At 47.1% G+C, this 18,346-nt stretch overlaps 1 protein-coding gene across 13 annotated transcripts in view; it reads right to left on the bottom strand.

Moving 5' to 3' along the window:
- Gatad2a (GATA zinc finger domain containing 2A) overlaps window positions 1-18,346 on the bottom strand; it is a 110,486-nt gene that overhangs the window by 6,476 nt on the left and 85,664 nt on the right. For all 13 annotated transcript variants that reach the window (XM_046436807.1, XM_046436803.1, XM_046436799.1 and 10 more), the window contains 6 exons: window positions 6,840-6,972; window positions 6,598-6,729; window positions 5,280-5,369; window positions 4,477-4,608; window positions 4,147-4,314; window positions 2,205-2,484 (listed from right to left, as the gene is read on the bottom strand). In XM_046436807.1, coding sequence (XP_046292763.1) covers window positions 2,205-2,484; window positions 4,147-4,314; window positions 4,477-4,608; window positions 5,280-5,369; window positions 6,598-6,729; window positions 6,840-6,972 — 935 coding nt within the window. The remainder of the gene's footprint in view (window positions 1-2,204; window positions 2,485-4,146; window positions 4,315-4,476; window positions 4,609-5,279; window positions 5,370-6,597; window positions 6,730-6,839; window positions 6,973-18,346) is intronic.

Below are 18,346 nucleotides of genomic sequence, written 5' to 3' on the forward strand. Positions count from 1 at the left end.
GTGGGTTGAATATCCTTGGTATCAACACTTCAAAGACATCAGCAATGCTGGTCTGGTTTCCCTATCCTCCTGTTCAACCCACAATGCAAACAGGAGATCTCAGAAGAGGAGTTGATAACCATGCGAGGTTTCAACTTGACATGGTGGGCATTCCAACTTAACAGACATGTTAACAGAACGACAGTGCCTTGTGGGTATTACAGGCTGTGCATTAAAGGGGAGGGGACGTATCCCAGGAAGGAAGCTGAGGCCAAGAGAGGACCCAAGTGATCTCCAGATCACAATGTAGATTAGTGGCAGAGCCAGGACTTGAACCCCAAGATAGGCCTTAGAGCCTGGGCTGCACTGTTTGGCCATGAGAATAAAGTACTCAAAGAGAGCAGCAGGTGGCAGATGTTCTGGGTCCTTGGTCCCTTTCATCTGGAGATAGGAACAATGTCTCTTTGGCTGGGCATAAGGAGAGTCACTGGCATCTGCTCAGGTGCAGGGTAAGTATTCTCATTTGTTTTTTGTTCCTACCTTCATGGTGTTCAGCTCTTGGGGCTTAAATATTACTTGGTCACTACAGACCACAGCACAAGACCAGGGGACAGCTGGGGACTGATGCTAAGAAACCCTCAGGCTTCCCTTTCCTGCTTGGCCTGGCCTTCCATAGCCCTGAGCACTGAGACATATTGTGGGGCCCATCTCTGGGGAGGTCCCTTGTCTAACAGAGCAGATGGGATGTCACTTGTCCAAGCTGCCTGTGCCCAGGGTCTGCCTCAGGGCCCCTGTTCTAGCCCATGACTGCATTTCACAGGGACTGACAATAACAGCACATCTTGCACACATCCAATCCCAGAGGAGAATGTGACACTTGTTTCCCAGACAGCTGCGGACAGTGTGACCAGTACCAGGTGAGACACCAGGCAAAGCTGTACTGAGCTGCCAGGCCTGGGGGCTCTGAGAGGTGTCATGGGATGCTTTCAGGAAGAACCCAAGAGTTAGGTCCTATTTTGGGCAATGATAGAGGGAGACTGGCCCCTCATGACAGAAGAGCCACTTGCATAGGCAGTTGCAGAGTAGGCAGGTACCATAGTCCTAAGGGGCCTACGGCCCACCCTGGTACCCTAGCAGCTTTTTTGTTATAGAGCACAAGGCCTTCTCCGTGCCCCCTCAGCAGCAGTGTTTTTGCCAACACTTCTTTGTTGCAAAGGGCCCCAAACACAAGCCAGATTGTGCCAGAGCCCTCAATTCCCTGACAGTGCATCCCCTCAGTCTCTCTGGTAACAAACAAGACCATCTTAAAAAGGATGTTGCCTAGCCCCAGGGGGCCTGGTCCAGTCTCCTATGAAGCAAATTCCCAGATGACTGCACTATTCTGGGGTTGTCAGTGGGCTCAGAGACCCTGGGCACAATTATTCTTCAGGAGCCTGGGGGAGTGAGAATGCACCCTCCTCATGCCCCAATAAAGTGGTGGGCATTGGAGGACCACAGTTCTGTTGCCCACACATCCTTTTTTTATCTCTGCACCCCAAGTGGTTGGCAGGGAAAAGGTGCTTCTCCTCTGTATATTCCCTATACTACTATTGCCTCAAGTCTGCTGAGTGGGGCCAGTACTGGCCTGAGCTGAGAAACCAGTGGTAAAGCATCTGAGACTTCTGGGCCCTGACCCAGTTATGCCTCCTCCTCTACTCAAAGCATATGATGTGATCACTTGGGGAAAGAACTGAGGCTCACTGCCCTTTGACCTCACCACCAACTCCATCTCAGGACATAAACTTCAGTCTGTCTGAAGAAACAGGTTCCCAGAAGGCCAACTTTGTGACCCACCTCCTTCCAGAAGTCTCCAAGGCCGTTTCTGATAACAACCCTGCAGGCATCCTTTTCACACTGTCCCCAAAAAGGGTAATGAAGCGAGCCTGGTCCAGGCAGTCGTGTCCCTCCTCCTGCTTAGGGACCGAAAGAACTCAAGCCCATGCTTGCCCAAGGGTCCTGCTTAAGCCTGCCAGCCTCCCACAGATGCCTACCCTTCACCCCTGCCCCATCTGTCCCAGGGCCACTGATGGTGGTTCCCTGGACCAGGGCCTCCCAAGACCCAGTTCTCAGAGGTCCCAACAGGAGAACAGTGTTCTCTTCCATAGCAGAGCTGACAATAAATGGTGTCACATGGTAGAGGCTCCAGTGCCTTCAGCAGCAAGCTGAAACCAGCCATGGCTGCTTACCTTGTGTCTCCAGTAGGTTCTGCACCACCTCCTCCAGGCCAACAAGGTAGATGAACTCATTGTTGGCAGCACTGGGCAGGAAATTCATCTCTGGGGCAGGGGGTTTGGGTGGGGGGATCTCCAGCAGTGTCTTCTCTAGTTGTTTGCGTAGTGCAAGCTTGGCGGCCGCCTGCCGGCTGGCTGGAGACTCACCAGAAGTAACCACAGAAGCCACACTGGTAGGGGTGGAGTTGGCCTGAGCGGAGGCAGCTGTTGTCCCCTTCAGTGATGCTGGGGTGGGCTTTGGGAAGACAACAACCAGGTCAGTGTGCCCAACTAGAGGCAGGCTTCCCCAGACCCCCTGCAGTACCAACATCCCATCAGTTGCACTTGACTGATGAGCCCTTAAAAAAAGTAAATCTGAGGACTGGGGGGTGTGCCTTAGAGGCAGAGCACTTGCCTAGCATGTCCAAGGCTCTTAATTCCACCGCCAGCACCCACATCCCAAATCAAAAAACCTCAGTAAAGCTGTCTTAGCAGGTTCATGGAAGTCAATGAACCATAGGTTAAGGTGCCTGAAATGAACAGCCCTAGGAGGCAAGTGACAGTCTAAACATGCTCGTGAAGGCTTAGTGGACATCCAATACACTGCACACAATTAAAACTGATACTTTGCCTAATAAGGACACCCACGAGACCACAACCAAGACAGGTCTCAGAGGAGGTATGATAGGGGCTGCTTATCCCATGAACATATGCTGGTACTTATCTGGGGTGCTAATGCTCTAGTCAGTTCTGAATCCTTATTGGTGTTATAAGGGAAAGCAGCTCCAGGGCCCACCCTGTCCCTTCACCCTCCCCCCTTTCCCCCATCCTCACTGCTCCTGTACTAGGTTATTGTCCTCATCTGGATCACAGTGGTTACCCCTTCGTGGTCTCCACCTGCCCCACAATTGCTCACCCCAAAACCCAGAGTTAATTATACCAGTGCCCTTAGCCAGACCCCCTCCTCCAGTCCAGCTGGCAGCAGACTCCAACAATGGGGCTGCCTCTGCCCAACCTCACAGTGCACTGAGGACAGCAGAGACAGGATAAAAGGTTATGGGTAGGTTAAATGGCTTGCCTAGGTAAGTCTTTTGCTGTGCCCAGGAGACCCCTGAGTAGAAATAGGACTGGTTATCATCTCTGCGCTTGAACTCAACCTTAACAAAGGCAGGTCCACTGCCCCAAACTGCAGCCTTGCTCTTGTCTAAGGAAGGCCGGCAAAAAGGAACCTCAAAGAAGGAAGAAAGGATGAACATGCTTGTCAGCAAAAGCCCCTATAGACCCAGTAATTTTGTACGTCAGGCAAGGCTCTTGCTTCTAGCCTGCCCGCCTCCGGGTCCTTCCCTTCCCATCCTGCTACCCAGTGGGTGGGGACATATCCTCCCCATCTCAGAGGCTCTGTACAGAGGTGAAAGGACGAGTGGCTAAGAATAGAAGCATTGGTGCTTTGAGAACATCTGCAGACATGCTCTCCTCATACCCGTGCCTGAGGACACAAGTCAGCTCGATTGCGCCTTGGGCAGAGGGCCCTTGAGGGCTCTGGTGCCCCCCAGGCTGTCTCTAGATCCATCTCCCATCTCACTTAACCCTCAAATCCTAGTGTCTCCCATGTGTTACCAGAACATGAATCAGGACAGCAGACCCCACTCATTTTAGCCTGATTTTCACTGGTCCCATCCTTGCCTTCTCAGCAGCAATCCACCTTTGCTAGATGGCAAATCTGCCCATAAGCTTCATACCCCTATGGCCTGAGAAACTCGGGCTGGAACCTTATGGGAATGTTTAACATACCACCCTTCTCAGAGAGGGCACACAGGCCATATTCCACAACCCTGGGAGACATATTGGTACCCTAGGACCAACTGGGGGCCCTTGGGAGAATACACACACCCCTTCCAGCCTTGGAACAGACCCTCACCTGTGGGAGGTTGACAAGCAGACTGGTGTTGGGGACGTTGGCGACACGGATGAGTCCCTGCTGGATGATTCTCTGTCCCTGAATTTGTACACTGGGCACGGAGGCCCGGGGGGCCAGAAGGAGAGGCGGTGGCCCCGTGGTGGAATGTTGTCGGATGTTGTGGATTTGCTGTTGGGTTAGGGAGGACAAAAACTAAGACAACAATAGAGGGAGGCACAAGGAAGAAGTGGGCACCACAGCCCCAGCCTTAAGACCAGAAAGAGTCTTCCTCTGGAGGTGGTGGTCAGTTGCTGGGGCTGCCAAGCTCCCAAACTTTGTGGCCCTGCTCACCTGGGCCCCCCTGACGAGTGGGGGCATGACGACCTGTGAGCTTGCCTGCGGTCCCAGCTTAGAAGACACTTGCTGACCGCCACGGACCAGGGGTGGCGGGATGACACTGCCAGGCATTCGAGTTGAAGAGGTCTGTCAATGACACCAATGTCCACATTTATGTGGCCTTTTATCTTTTAGAAAACGGATTTATTGCTTTTGTAAAAGAATGTAATTTTTTTTTAATGCAGAACAATGAAAACACGAAAAATGAGCTAAAACACATATTTATGTTAAATGCATACTCCCACAAGAGCCATGGAAACCTGGGCTCACACAGGAATGAGTTAGAACAATGTAGTAACACACTGCCACAAGAAACTGGCCTCACATGTGCCCCCAACAGAGAGCACATTAGATGGGGTGAGCACCACCTGTTTGAGAGAGGGCAGAAAAAGCCCTTTTAGCCCTGTGTCTGGAGTTAGTTCAGGCTGTGCAGGGTTGCAGGCCACCCTTGGGAGAACTTGGTTCTTGTTCCAGTCTTGCTTAAGATGGTCACTTGGGGGCCCTCCCACTGTTGACTGTGGTTTTGTCTGTGACATCAATAGTAGCCTGGTTCGGGGAACATATGTATGCTTTTTTCCCCCCCTTTTGCCCTGAGCTATTGGCTGAAGGTCTCACTCCAGCCTTTTCAGAAGGAACAGGCAGCCTGTGCTTCTGTAGGACCCGGGATCAGAGCTTCTCAGGAGCCTGATGGGCCTGTTCCAGACTAGGACAGCAGTACTGCACGAAGGGCATAGTCAAGACACAAGGGGGACACTGACCTGAAGTGATGTCTTGCCAACAGGAAGGTTCTGGGTGCCTCGCACGAGTGGGGGAGGGGTAGTCACAGTGCTCCCAGTGGAGCCAGTGGGCTGCAAGAGAAAGAGAGGAGATTAGAGGTAGGAAACAGGGATAACATCAGCCCCTTTCTCTCACTACAGAGTCACCAACATGCTGTTAAGACTGAGAGGAGAGGATTGATTTCCTTCCTCTTCTCCAAGCACACCAGGCTTTCAACCTGAAAGTGGCCCTGTCTGTACCAAGAGTTGGCCCATTCTATATGAGCCAAGAAGAGATTCTGCAGTAACCTCTCAGCATACTTCCCGGTTGTTTCCTGACTACTCCCACATGGGGTCCAGGCACCGGCTCTGGGCTACACGGGATGGACGTAGCAGCTGAGATAAAGAGCCCTGGGCCTAGACAGTTTAACCCCAACCTTAGTGAGAAAATGCTGGGCATGAACACTTTTTACTTGATTTTACTTGATTAATCCCATTTTTTGGAGTGATGGGGTGGGTGCTGGGGATGGAACCCAGGGCTTCACATATGCTAGGCACACACGCAACCACTAAGCCACACCAGCGGACCATCTGAATGTTGTCTAAAACTACATATTCCCCTAGAGAAGGGAGAGCAACAGACTTGATTTGCTTGACTGAGTCTTTAGCAATTGATAAAGGAAAAAAAGTTCATAGTACAGTGTGCCCACCCACTTGCTAAAAGTGGAAGGGGGTATGACAAACTTCCAAGTCAGACCAGCAGGTGTGTCTCCTGTCTTTTCTCAACCAGCTGTCAGCTCTCATTGTCCTAGGTGCATTGATTTACTGGTTTACCGAAACAGAAATTAAAGTGCACAAGGCAAGTGTATCTGCAACTAGGAACCTTCCTAGAACAGGGCATTAGAAAAATCCAACAAAATAAGTTCAACTTGCTCTACATGTTAAACTTCACAAAAGTGACAGAAGTAGCAGGCTTTTTTGGAAATGAGCTCAGGATAGACCTCTAGACTCAGAACTGTGCTTCTAGCAGCACACAGACAATCATTTCCTAGACATGTTCAGTCTAAGAGAAGTGAGTTTTACATAATCAGATGAAATTATTTTGATATCTTCTTACTTGGACATCTTTCTAGCTAAATTCAAAATGCACACTTGAGTTTGCAAATGTCTGTTTGGACCGGCCCTACATTTCTGGGAGGAAACCTAACTCTCTGACCAGCCTTTTCAGTCTACAGCACTCTGAGGAGGGGTTGTCAAGGTAAGATAGTGGCTGATGGCCCCTGGTTCTGAAAACAGCTCCCAGAGTCCCAGAAGCACATACCTTCTGGGTGGTGGCTTCTTTTTGTATTTGACTCTGCCGCAACTTTTTCAACAATACAAGCTTTGCTTCTTCTAATCTTAGCTCTTCTTTTAGCTGCTTGATCATTCTTTCTCGTTCTTCAGGACTACTTTTCTGAAAGGATATGAGAATGAGGGTTAAGAGAGGGTCCTCAGCAGGGATGAGTGTAGCTGGGGCTGCAGTGGTAGTGTGAACAGAGGAGGCCCTCCCACCACCAAACTCACCAGGAGAGCCTCAGTGCTGGTCTCCTTCAAGGCCATCTTGGTCAGTCCATTCACCCTTGGGCTTGAAGGTTGCTCATTGTCAGAGAGCACAATCACATCGGGGGAGGGTGGTCTCCTTTCAGACTTCATGTCACTGGAAGCAGAGACAAAGGGTGATTAACAGAGCAGCAAACAAGACACACACACACAGCAAGAAAGTAAGAAAGTGAAAAGCATGTCAATTTGGCCAGACCTCCCTGCTCCTGTCTCTGCCACATGGTCAGCTCTTTCCTTCAGTGTACCCTAAGGTCCATCTGGTGCCAAGGCACCCAGGCCATCCTCTCTCCATGTATCACAGGGCACCCAAATCTGCCAATTCATAGCTAGGCCCCTTAACCCCTGCCTCCAAGTCCCCTGGGCTGAGGGTGTATGTGCTCCCAAGTCTAACATGGACATTTTGGAAAATGCTGTGGCTCTTTCCTTTACCAGGTGGCCTGGTTTTGGATAAAACATTTGGCTTCAGGTCCGAGGGCCCCAGCTCAGTCTCGGTTAGGCTCCTGAGTACTAGGCGTGATGGGATGCCTATGCCTCGAAACCCAGAGGCTGCCACCTGTCTAACTGAAAACTACCTGATGGGGAGGAAGCTCAGCTCTTCATGAACCATTTTTTCTTCTCTGCTCAACTTCTCTTTCAGACATACTAATGACCTCATACCTAACAGTCCATCTGCCTCTAGAAAACAGAAGCTCTTTCCACTTCAAAAGGCATCCTGAGGCTGCCTGGCAGACAGTCCTTTCTAGGGCATATATGGCAAGTGGCAGCAATGGCCACAGGTTATGAGACCAACAAGAATACCTCCCAAAGATCCAGATACTCTCCACCCCACCTGATGTATTCACAAACTAGTTTATTTATGACCTCCCCCATGCTCTAATACTGTATAGACTGTCCTGCAGATGACAGGGCCACCCTGCCTGTGATATCCTGTCACCCTATGAACTCAACCCTGACCACCCCACAAGTCCCAGTTCAAACTGCATTATAAAATGCTATGATCACTTTTGTCAACAACCCCTTTGCTTTCTAATGAAAGTGCTTTCCTCCTTGCAATGGTCCATTTTGGGAGCTTACTTTTACTTGTGAACTTGACCTTGGTTCTGTTCCCCCTCTTCTCATTGATGACTCATGGCATCTCCCTACAAGCTGGGCAGTGTCAGGGGGTGACATGGAAGCCCCCATAGCTTTCTTATTTTGTCAGGATACAGTCACAAATATCTAAGTATATGACTGTGAACAAATGCTGTTACATATCAGAAACCAACAACAGTGAGTATCCATTCTATGCTAACTTTGAGCCAGGCTCAGAACTAAGAACCCCATTGCACAATATACCGTTTAACCCATGTGGGACCATATCAGTGTCTGGGATTTTCCCTTTTCTGTGAAGGATTATTTAGGATGTTCATTCACATTTGATGCTATTAAAGCCATAGGGCTGAGTATATGCTTTGGTGTCACTGATATGGCACATGGGGGAGAGGGGAGCCACTCCCAGAAACAACACTTTGCTCCCAAATCAAGCAGCTACATTTGCTAATGACTGACACACTGCCAATTTTCCCCTGTAGATGCTTAGTATTTGGGTTGAAGGAATCAAATTCTTGGTTTTGTAGTCAAGAAAAGCTGCTGAAAACACAAACATGTACACTAGGTGGCACTGTGACCCAGGGAATAAACTTGGATAAAGTTAACTGGAAGTCACAGCTCAAAGTTGTCCCTGCTTTTTCCACTAGACCTCAGCGGGGTAAGGAGACAGTCACTAGGATGCAGAGCTTCACGCTACTTTAAGAGCACAAAGAACACTTCCCACCATTCCTGAGGAAGCTGCATCTTCAGGAAGGACATGCACAGAGTACCAAAGGATCAGGCTTTACCACCAATTCCCTAGATTCACCAAATGTCTACTTTGGAGCTGCCTTCATTGCTCTTTTCTGGCTCTCCTTGCTTCACAAGTCAGAGCTCTGTGACAGCTGCACCTGAACACTAGTCCTATCCCTGATCTGACAACTTGCATGGTTGCTGACTGGACTGCCACAGAAATAAGAGGAGTGGACTATAAGTTGGCCGATTCAGTATACAGGCTCTGAGCATGGGGTTCTCATCTAGACATTCAGATGTCTAGAAATGGGTAGTTTATAAATGATCCAGGATATTTATTAAAGTCTCACCCAAACCACCTCCAGATCTGTGCTATCTCTTCTCACTGACACCATCCATGATCAACTTTCAAGGTGACTTGATGGCTCCAATTCCATGCTCTCTGGATGTGCACACAGGTGAACGCATCCAAGGTGAATGGACCAGCAGAGAGCTACAACTTCTGGTCTCTGTTCAGATGGGCTCCCAGGTGAACTGAGGAGCAGTCTAGGTGGCATCTTGTATAGTTACAGAAGACAGACACACTTCCTGGAAACACACAGGCTGAAAACAGCTGATCTCTAGGGGTTTATCACTTTTCATTATCTTATAGAGAGAGGGGTATGCGCTTCTTTCAAAGATGATATCTCTATTAAAACTTGAATTTGCATGAGGAAAGAGGGCAGGGCTAGGGACAGAGGCCACTAAGCAGCTGAAGCTTCCTGAGAGGACCACCCTGACCTTAGTGCTCCCAGTCCCCATCTTGGCTTGAGACTAATCAATAACTCATCCAAGAGATGATGTCACCACCCATCAATGATCACTCTGCATCCCAGCAGCCAGCAGGGAGTGAACTTCCTGTATGCTAATCGGGCCACCAAAAAGTCATGTGACAAAGGCATTTCCCTCCTTGGTCACATGACCCTTTAACAGTGCCTTCCAACGTGAAAACCATGGCAACGGGCGGTTCCAACCGGTTTGTGACACACAGCCTTCATTTTGAGACGGGAGGTAAGGGTTCAGGTGCTGTCAGAAAATGGAGGCGCCAGGCTCACCCTAGGGCTGCAGGCATTTCCTGTCACACCATCCCCCAGGGATCTCTGAATGTGTCCTGAGCACCATGTTATCATCTGCAAGCAGAGTGGGCCACTTGCCCCTCTACTTTCCAAAATGAAAAACTTTCCTAAGCTCAAATTTTTAAAGAAAGGGCTTCAAGATGCTGAGTACCTTTCGGGAGAGTTCTTAATTTAAAAAAAAAAAAAAAAAAAAAGTGGTGGTTCAAAATAATTGCAGGCATTATTTCAGAGTTTTTGGGGGTTTATTTATTTATTTGTTTATTTATGTTGTTTTTAATTATAAAAACCACTTAAGGTCAGGAGAATAAAAGCTGAGGAAATCTAGCCCAATGTGCTGAGAGGAGGGCTGATGCCCATGTGGTCCACTATACTGCTTTTATCCATGGCAGTTCTCTCAGGCATCAACTTTATTTGGAAGATATTTCAGGGCAAATCCAATAAGCCCATCCTGCCTGCCCATCTTGAGAATGTTTATGTAAAATACAGTGATCAAAAGAGATTTTACATGACCTACAAAAATCTTTGCAAACAGGCCAGGCTGTTATAGGTATAAATGTCTTACCACAAGCCAGCAATTTTGTTACCTACCAGGAACTTTAGCAGAGTTTCCTGGAGGGGAGGCTGGGATTATAAACTTCACATTCCAATCACAATCCTACCCCACCTGCACAAGGCTATCTATTGCTCTTGTCTGATCACCAACCAGAAGCCAGCATGTGGTTAATATTTAGCATCTCCTTGGCCTATGCCAGGGAAGGAGTTTTGTGCAGGAAACAGAGAGAGCCGCTACTGGGAGCTTGGACTTCATGGGTCTCCTCTGAACAGAACTAACTACAAGATGTCCAGGGAAAGCATACTTCATCCCTCACATATTCATTTATTCACTCATTCACCACTCATTCATATTCACTCACTTGCTTGGATTTGCTTTTGAAAGTCTGGCTAAGATTCAGGAGCTGCCCTAGGTGGTGGGAAGAAAACTCTAGTAGGGCTGTCAAGCCAAGGTAGTGGTCATGGTTTGGGCAAGACAAAAAAACTAAGAAATAATGGTCAAAGACATATAAACACAGTAAGATCTACTCTAGACACATCTTACTCCAACAACAGTAAGTCAAACAGCCTTGGTTTATGAAGCAGGTAAGTATGGCTTCTCCAGAGCTTATGGAAACATAGAACCTTGTGATCTGGGGCCTGGTTGATCAAAGTCTGCATTTTTTTTTTTTTTGGAGGGGGTGGTGGTGACAGAATCTCACTATGTTGCCCAGGATGACCTCAAGTGATCCTCCTGTCTCCAGAGTAGTGAGAACTACAGGCACACATCACCACGGCTGGCTCAGGTTGTACACTTCTGTAAATGCTTGCCTTGGATTCCTCTAATCGTTCCACCACACAAGCAGAACTGCTCACACCATCTCTCAGGGCCACACTGATTCATCCTAGCACCCATGTACCCCAAGTTCCTATCCACCAAATCCAGAACCTATGTCCCACACTGTTCAACTCAGTGACACCCTTCTCAAAATAAAAAATAAGGGCTGGGAACATAGCTCAGCAATATAGCTCCCCTGGATTAAATCACCAGTACCCCCGCAAAAGAGGCAATAGTAATAGGGCTGTTCACTCTGAGGGCAAATGCTTACCCAGGAGCCCTTTTACCAGTGCAGAGGATAGAGAAATCTCCTGTGGCCATGCCCATTCCCACCTAGAAGGAGCTATCTGCTTGTAGTCATTCCAGGGTTCTCACGAGGCAGGAATGGAGCATCCTAACATCAGGTCCTGTACTGCCTCTGTAGAGCCAGCAGGTCCATGTCTTAGAGCCAGCAGGATCATGTCTCAGGGGCGCCAGATAGGCCTGTAGGCAGCCCTGAAAACTCAGTGGCAATACCAGACTCCTGAAAAGCCTCAAGAGATTTCAAGGAGTAGAGTCCAACCACAGTGCCCCTCAAGGAGAAGTCTCTAGTCTCAGAGTGATCTTCTGGATCAGAACTGAGAGCTTCCTAGGGTCCCCAATTCCCAAGGCTAGGGAGATAAGGGTAGCAAACAGACTTCTTTGCAGACCTTCCTGGGCAGAGACTACAGAACCTACTAAATCTTTGCAAGTGGGTGCCCAGAGAGCTTTTCAAGGAGAATGAGCCTGGCCCAGAGCAGACAGCCTTGAGGGCAGGGATTGGGCCTGCTGTGTGTGCTGCGGTAGCTAGGACTGGCAGTGCTGGCAAGCAAGGGCCCTGGAGAAGGGTTCCAGGATGAGGCCTATGAGTTCAGGAAGGATACAGCAACCCATATAGGACTGATAATCTCACACATGTAGGAGGCTACTTTCCACATGCACATAGATGCTGAGTTGCTAAAGGAAGTCCAAATCCATTTTACAGGATTTTTGAATTCTGTGTCATTATGTCTTTTAAAGCAACAGATTCTGAAGCCCAACCTCTATCCTATGAGTCTAGGCACTTAGAAGGACATTAATAAAAAGTCCTAATATTCAGATCAACCTTGACAAAGCCTACCTGCCCATTTCCATAGAGGTCCATGGAGGAGGACAGGAGGTGCTGGCTGAGGGCAGCATGTTGGTTTACTTACAAGCCTCCTACAGTCCCCCTCACTGACCTAGGCTGGCCTTGTGGCTTGATCTCTGAACTAGAGTACATAAGCTGCTATACTGAAAATTTTCAAGGCAAGGTCACAGAAGCCTATAGCTTCTGCGTAGGCTTTCATAATATCTGCTCTGGGGGAAGTCCGACTGCCCCAGACGGATATGGTATAGTACACCCAAAGCCAGCTGAAGGAAAGAGATGGAAATAGGCACAAAGATGGACCAGGCCAGTCAGCCCAACAAGCAGTACCCAGGTGGGTGGAATCAGCCAACCAGCAGAACAGATAGTAGTATGCCAACATTGTTCCTTTAAACCACTAAGCTAATAGGGCTACCAGCCCAGCCCACCCCTGGCGAGCTGATCCACATCCCCACGACTCTGCTTCCTCCTTCAGATTGTCCCAACAGAGACCAACCATTCTAGACACTACCTTAAGAAACAGGGAGAGGGCATACAAGAAAAGAGGTTTGAGCAAGTCACCACCTCACTGAACTTTAAAGTTATCCCCACAAAGGGACCAACAGATCAAGACCTGGGGTGACACAGAACAGCTCTGGGAAGGGTGAGCAGAAGACCAGAGCTATGCAATGAAAAAAATGCGTCCCATGAAAGAGAAGGGGAAGACAGAAGGCACCTTGGTGTCAGGCACTGCCTAGAGCAAGATATGAGGGGGGCTGGCAATGTGGCTCAAGTGGTAATGCGCTCGCCTGGCATGCATGGGGCGCTGGGTTCGATCCTCAGCACCACATAAAAATAAAGATGTTGTGTTCACCGAAAACTAAAAACTAAATATTAAAAACTTCTCTCTTAAAAAAAAAAAAAGATAAGAGTCAAAACCAAAAAGAAATTCCATATGCTGCATTCACTGTACCCACTACCACCCAAGAAGCACTTCCAGAAGAGTCCTATGAGAAAGGGGTGGCGGGGGGAAGGGAAGAGTCACCACTGGTTCTCCAGGTCAGTCCTACCACTGGGCAAATCTCATTTGACAGGACCCCGAGCACTGGGTGTGTCAACACATAATTGTGAATTATTTCACAGTCACTTGGGCATGGGACAGTTCACTGGAACCCCACAAGAGCCCATTCTCCTTTCCTAAAGGGTGGCCTTCTTTCAGAGCCACTCAATGTGATTAAAAGGGGAGTTCTGCTACCTATGCACACAGGCTGCAACCCAAAGCCAAAGAATATCTTGACTGGGAGAGGACACAGGCAGTGGACATGATGCCTGGTTCTTTCCCAGGGCCCCAGAGTCCACCTGCTTCTCGCCAGCCACAGGCCCCTCTGCAATTCCTTTGCCTTCCATCTTAGCATCCATTACCATAGCTCCAAGCCCCGTAACCTGAGATCCTCTTGGCTGGGATATCAAGAGAAAAACCCAGCATCTGCTCTGTAGGGGTCTGGGAGTCAGAATACATTTTGCTTCTTTGCCACAGAGGCCATAGAGGTGAACAGCTGGGATGAGATTTTTGAAACCCAGCCATCATTTTTCCTGGAGACTTCAGGTCCAACTATCACTCTGGGATTCCATTATGGTAAGCACTGCTATAGCTATGGCTGAACATCTCAGGAGAGAGGGAGTGAGCACTGTTCCCTTCCTACCCCTAACTGCAGCCCTGCAGCAGCAAATGGGCCCAGGCCCCCCAGTTGGGCCTAAGGGGTACCATACCATAAAGCGCCTGCTCTCAGTATCAGCAAGGCCAGGAGGTATACCCCAGCTTGTGCTGGAAGGTCATCTTCCAGGAATGCAACAGACCCCCAGGAGTCAAATGGCCATACTAGGGAGGCCCAGAGAAGCTCACTGTAACAGGAACTACTTTAGGGACATACACTGTGGCTAAGGGCTATAGAGACAAGAGGAAGGCTCCATGGTGGCATATGCACTAGGCCAATGGCCTACCATCTGCCCCAGGAGGCCAGTGCAGCATAACCCTGCCAGTAAATGGTGTAATAGGGAGGGCTAAATTTCTAAGCATGTTCGGCTTAGAAATTCAGGAAGAAGCATTTGATAGAAAAGATCACAATCACAGAGGTGATCCTGTATTTTTTTTTATTTGTTTTGATTATGGTAGAGGGGCAGTACCAGGAATTAAACCCAGGTGCACTTAACCACTGAGCCCCATTCCCAGCCCTTTTAATTTTTACTTTTGAGACAGGGTCTCACTAAGTAGCTTGGGCCCTCACTAAGTTGCTGAGGCTGGATTTGAACTTGTGAACCTCCTGCCTCAGCCTCCTGAGCTGCTAGGATTACAGTCATATGCCACTGTGCCTAGCTGATCCTGTCATGTATGAGAAAATCATCTACAACATCTGCTAACCCTTTGTGATGGCCAACCACCAAAATGTACCCTTTTTTTCTGTAATCTTCAACAGCTCCACAATCACCCCCAGTGAACAGGTAAGGAAGTGGCTCTGAGGGCTCAGGGATTGTTCAAGGTCACAGGGCTGGGACTTAAAAGTATCTTGGGATCACACTAGAGATTGGGCTGCCATATACACCCTTCACTGTGATGGGCCCTCAAAAATGGAGATGCAGGGGCTGGGGATGTGGCTCAAGTGGTAACTTGCTAGCCTGGCATCCGCGCGGTGTTGGGTTCGACCCTCAGCACCACATACAAATAAAGATGTTGTGTCCGCCGAAAATTAAAAAATAAATATTAAAAAATTCTCTTTCTCTCTTAAAAAAAAAAAAAAAAAAAAAAAGGAGATGCAGGATTGGACAGGAGGGGGTCCCATGTGAATGTTTGGCTCTGACAGCCATTTTTTCAGGTTACCGAGTACCATTTTTGGAATCGGTTAAAAGCTAATCTTTATTTATATTTGAAGAATCTTAGTAGCTGGCAACATTTGCGTGCTATGTCCTGGAGGTAATATCGAACAGGGATGTGGGCCTCCAACCTGACCAGGAACTTGTTCAGCCATAGCTATAACAGTGCTTACCATAATGAAATGCCTGGTTCTTTCCCAGGGCCCCAGAGTCCACTTGCCCCCAGAAAGGATCAGGGGACTCTCAGAAACAGAAACAAGAGGATAGGGTCATGGCACTCAGGAATCTAGGTTCCCAGAGGGCCTGAGCTCAAGGAGCATGAAGGACAAACAGGAGGATGAGACAGCAACTGCAATATCACCAGCATCCCTCCTGTCTCTGGTGCCTGCACATGTGCAGGCCACAGAATTCCTCTAATGAGGCACATGGTGAAACTCCCCAAGCAGAGCAAAGGATGGACTCCTATAGCAAATGAACAGAATCACATCTCTTGGGACAGAGACCAGCTCGCTCATCAACAAAAAGCAAGAACGAATTTACCTGTATACAAACGAAAACCACAAACAAGAAACAAGCTTTACTTTCCAGCTTGCAATGACCACAAACTTTAGCAGCACATGGAAAGTGCTCACATCCTTTCAGACTTCAGGGTTTACAGTTGCTGAATCCTCACTTACTAGCATCTGGCAAATTCCAACGTGTCCTCCTGGCCCCAGGTCAACTGTGCCCATCCCCAACAGATGATGCCTGTGAGGACCACTAAAGAGCTAAATGCACCTCTGCAGCTTTGAAGGGCTGTGGCCCAGTCATCAAACCACAAAAAAGGGCTTAGTTTCTTCATTTGCAGATAGGATGCCATGAATTGGTTATCATGAAATGTGATTAAATTTCAAACTCTGAGTATACAACTTTTCAGTGTTCTGGAACAAAGGGTGATAAGATGAAGCACTCCTTTTGCATGCTGAATTAGGACAGTACCACGAAAAAACCATGTGTCAGCATTTGTGCTACTTTAAGGAAAGACTGACAGATACACCAAGGAAATTCAGACTTGGGGGTTGGGCAAATATTTCCCCCCAAATGATCAAGACAAAGCCTGTCACTTCACAAAAAAATCCTAGAGGTCAGCGAGTGATCAAGTCCAAGCTTCTAATAGGCAAAATTTAAAATTTTGGAAAACTAATATTTACTACTCACCATGAGTTAACGCCTTCCCAACAGAACAGTGGTGATATGTAGAGATCTGATTGTGATACAACGATGAAATGGGTTTCTGAATCATTTGTGTAACTCCATAAACTAAGTCATATTGTAAATTAAGTATGCACCTTAGCTATGATGTGATGAGAAGGGCACTTTACCCCTGTGGTCTTTCTCCCTATCTAAGTCAAACGGTGAGAAAAACATCGTCCTAATGGAGGGACACAGACAGAAAACCTGACCAACACTCCTCAACACTGTCAAGATCATCATAAATAAAGAAAAGTTTGACAAGCCGTCTCAGGCCAGAGGAAACTCAGGAGATATAAGGACTAAATGTCAGGGATCCTGGGACAGAAAAAGGGTATTAGGGAAAAGCTAAGGAAACCAGAATAAAATGTGAACTTAGTTATTAACAGTCTATGCATATTAATTCACTACTTCTGACAAACGTTTTACAGAAATCTGTTAATAGTGGGGAAACTAGGGTGAGGTGGACAAGAATGATCTTTGCAACTTTTCTGTGAATCAAACTATTCTAAAATTAAAATTTTATTTTATTTTTTAAAATTTATTTTATTTTTTTTTTTTGCTTATGAGACTTTGATTTTTATTGATTTAGATTCTAACAAGGAACTGATTTTTTCAAATAATTTTTAAATAAAATTTTTTGAAGTCTTCATTTCAGTTAATTCTCCTACTAGTTAGTTTCTTTTGATTAAAATGAAATTCACACAACATAAAATTAACCACATTAGCCTGGCATGGTGGCATGTGCCTGCAGTTCTTAAAATTTTATTTTTAAAAATATTTTTCTGTTCAAAATGCAAAAGAGTCCAATGGATTTTAATATAAGCAAGTATAGAAAGCTCACTAATGAAGTCTCAGAGTCTAAGATGCAACTAACTGGTAGAGAACAGCCACTTTTGTTTTGGTTTCACAAAGTGGGGGGGAAATGCACAATTATCCAAAATGATAACTGGAAAGCTCCTCTGTTCTGACTGCTTCTCTATGAGCTATTTGTACTTCCCCCACCACATGCTTCAACTCTAAGAGCATATCACTAAATGCAAAAGCAGAGAGGAGGATCTAATAGTGGTCTTCTTATTAAGCCAAGTATTCAAGAGATTTGCAAAATGCAGTCACCAATTTATGATGGTTTTACTGATGATTTTTCAAATTTATGATAGTGAGGAATCAATATGCATTCAGTAGAAATTGTACTTGGAATATTGAATTTGGATCTTTTCCTGGGCTAAAATACACAATATGATGCTCTTGTCTGATGCTGGGCAGAGGCAGTGATCGTAGCTCCAAGCCAGCCAGGCAATTGTGAGAAGCAGCAGCGACACTACAGCATGGTGTTAAGGTGCTCAGGAGGTCAGGAAGATTCTGTGCATTTTCAACTTGTGATATTTTCAAATTACGATGAGTTTACTGGTATTTAACCCATCGTAAGTAGAGGAGCATCAAAAAATTTTTATTCACACTAGTATTCATAGGCTTATTATTGTCATTTATAGTTGAATAAGAATCTTCAAAATTTCTAACAAGGTAAATGTCATAGATATATCCCACAAATCTAAAGGCTGTTTGGAGCCCAGAGATGGAAAAGGGGCCACAGTGCTTCAGGCAAAGAGATTACTGTCATGGGAACCCACTCAGCCTCATCTGGCTCCATGGTCTAGTTCTCCTGATGTATCATGGCCCATGTAATTTTTTTTTCCCTGCTGCCAAAGTTGTGCTTTGAAAAGCAAGACTTACTAAAAGTTCAATAGGGCTCACCCCACAGATATGACAGTTTCCTTGCAAAATCTATTCAATCAGATGCCACCAAAATTAGCAACCCTGCTGGGCACAGTGGCACCCATCTGTAATCCCAGCAGCTTAGGAGGCTGAGGCAAGAGGATCTCAAGTTCAAAGCCACTCCTGGCTACTTAGCAAGGCCCTGTCTCTAAATAAAATATAAAAGAAG

This window comes from Marmota monax, unplaced genomic scaffold (assembly GCF_021218885.2).
Source record: "Marmota monax isolate L192 unplaced genomic scaffold, Marmota_monax_Labrador192_F-V1.1 WCK01_AAM20220418_F8-fsc00021, whole genome shotgun sequence".
In the NCBI taxonomy this organism is placed as follows: domain Eukaryota; kingdom Metazoa; phylum Chordata; class Mammalia; order Rodentia; family Sciuridae; genus Marmota; species Marmota monax.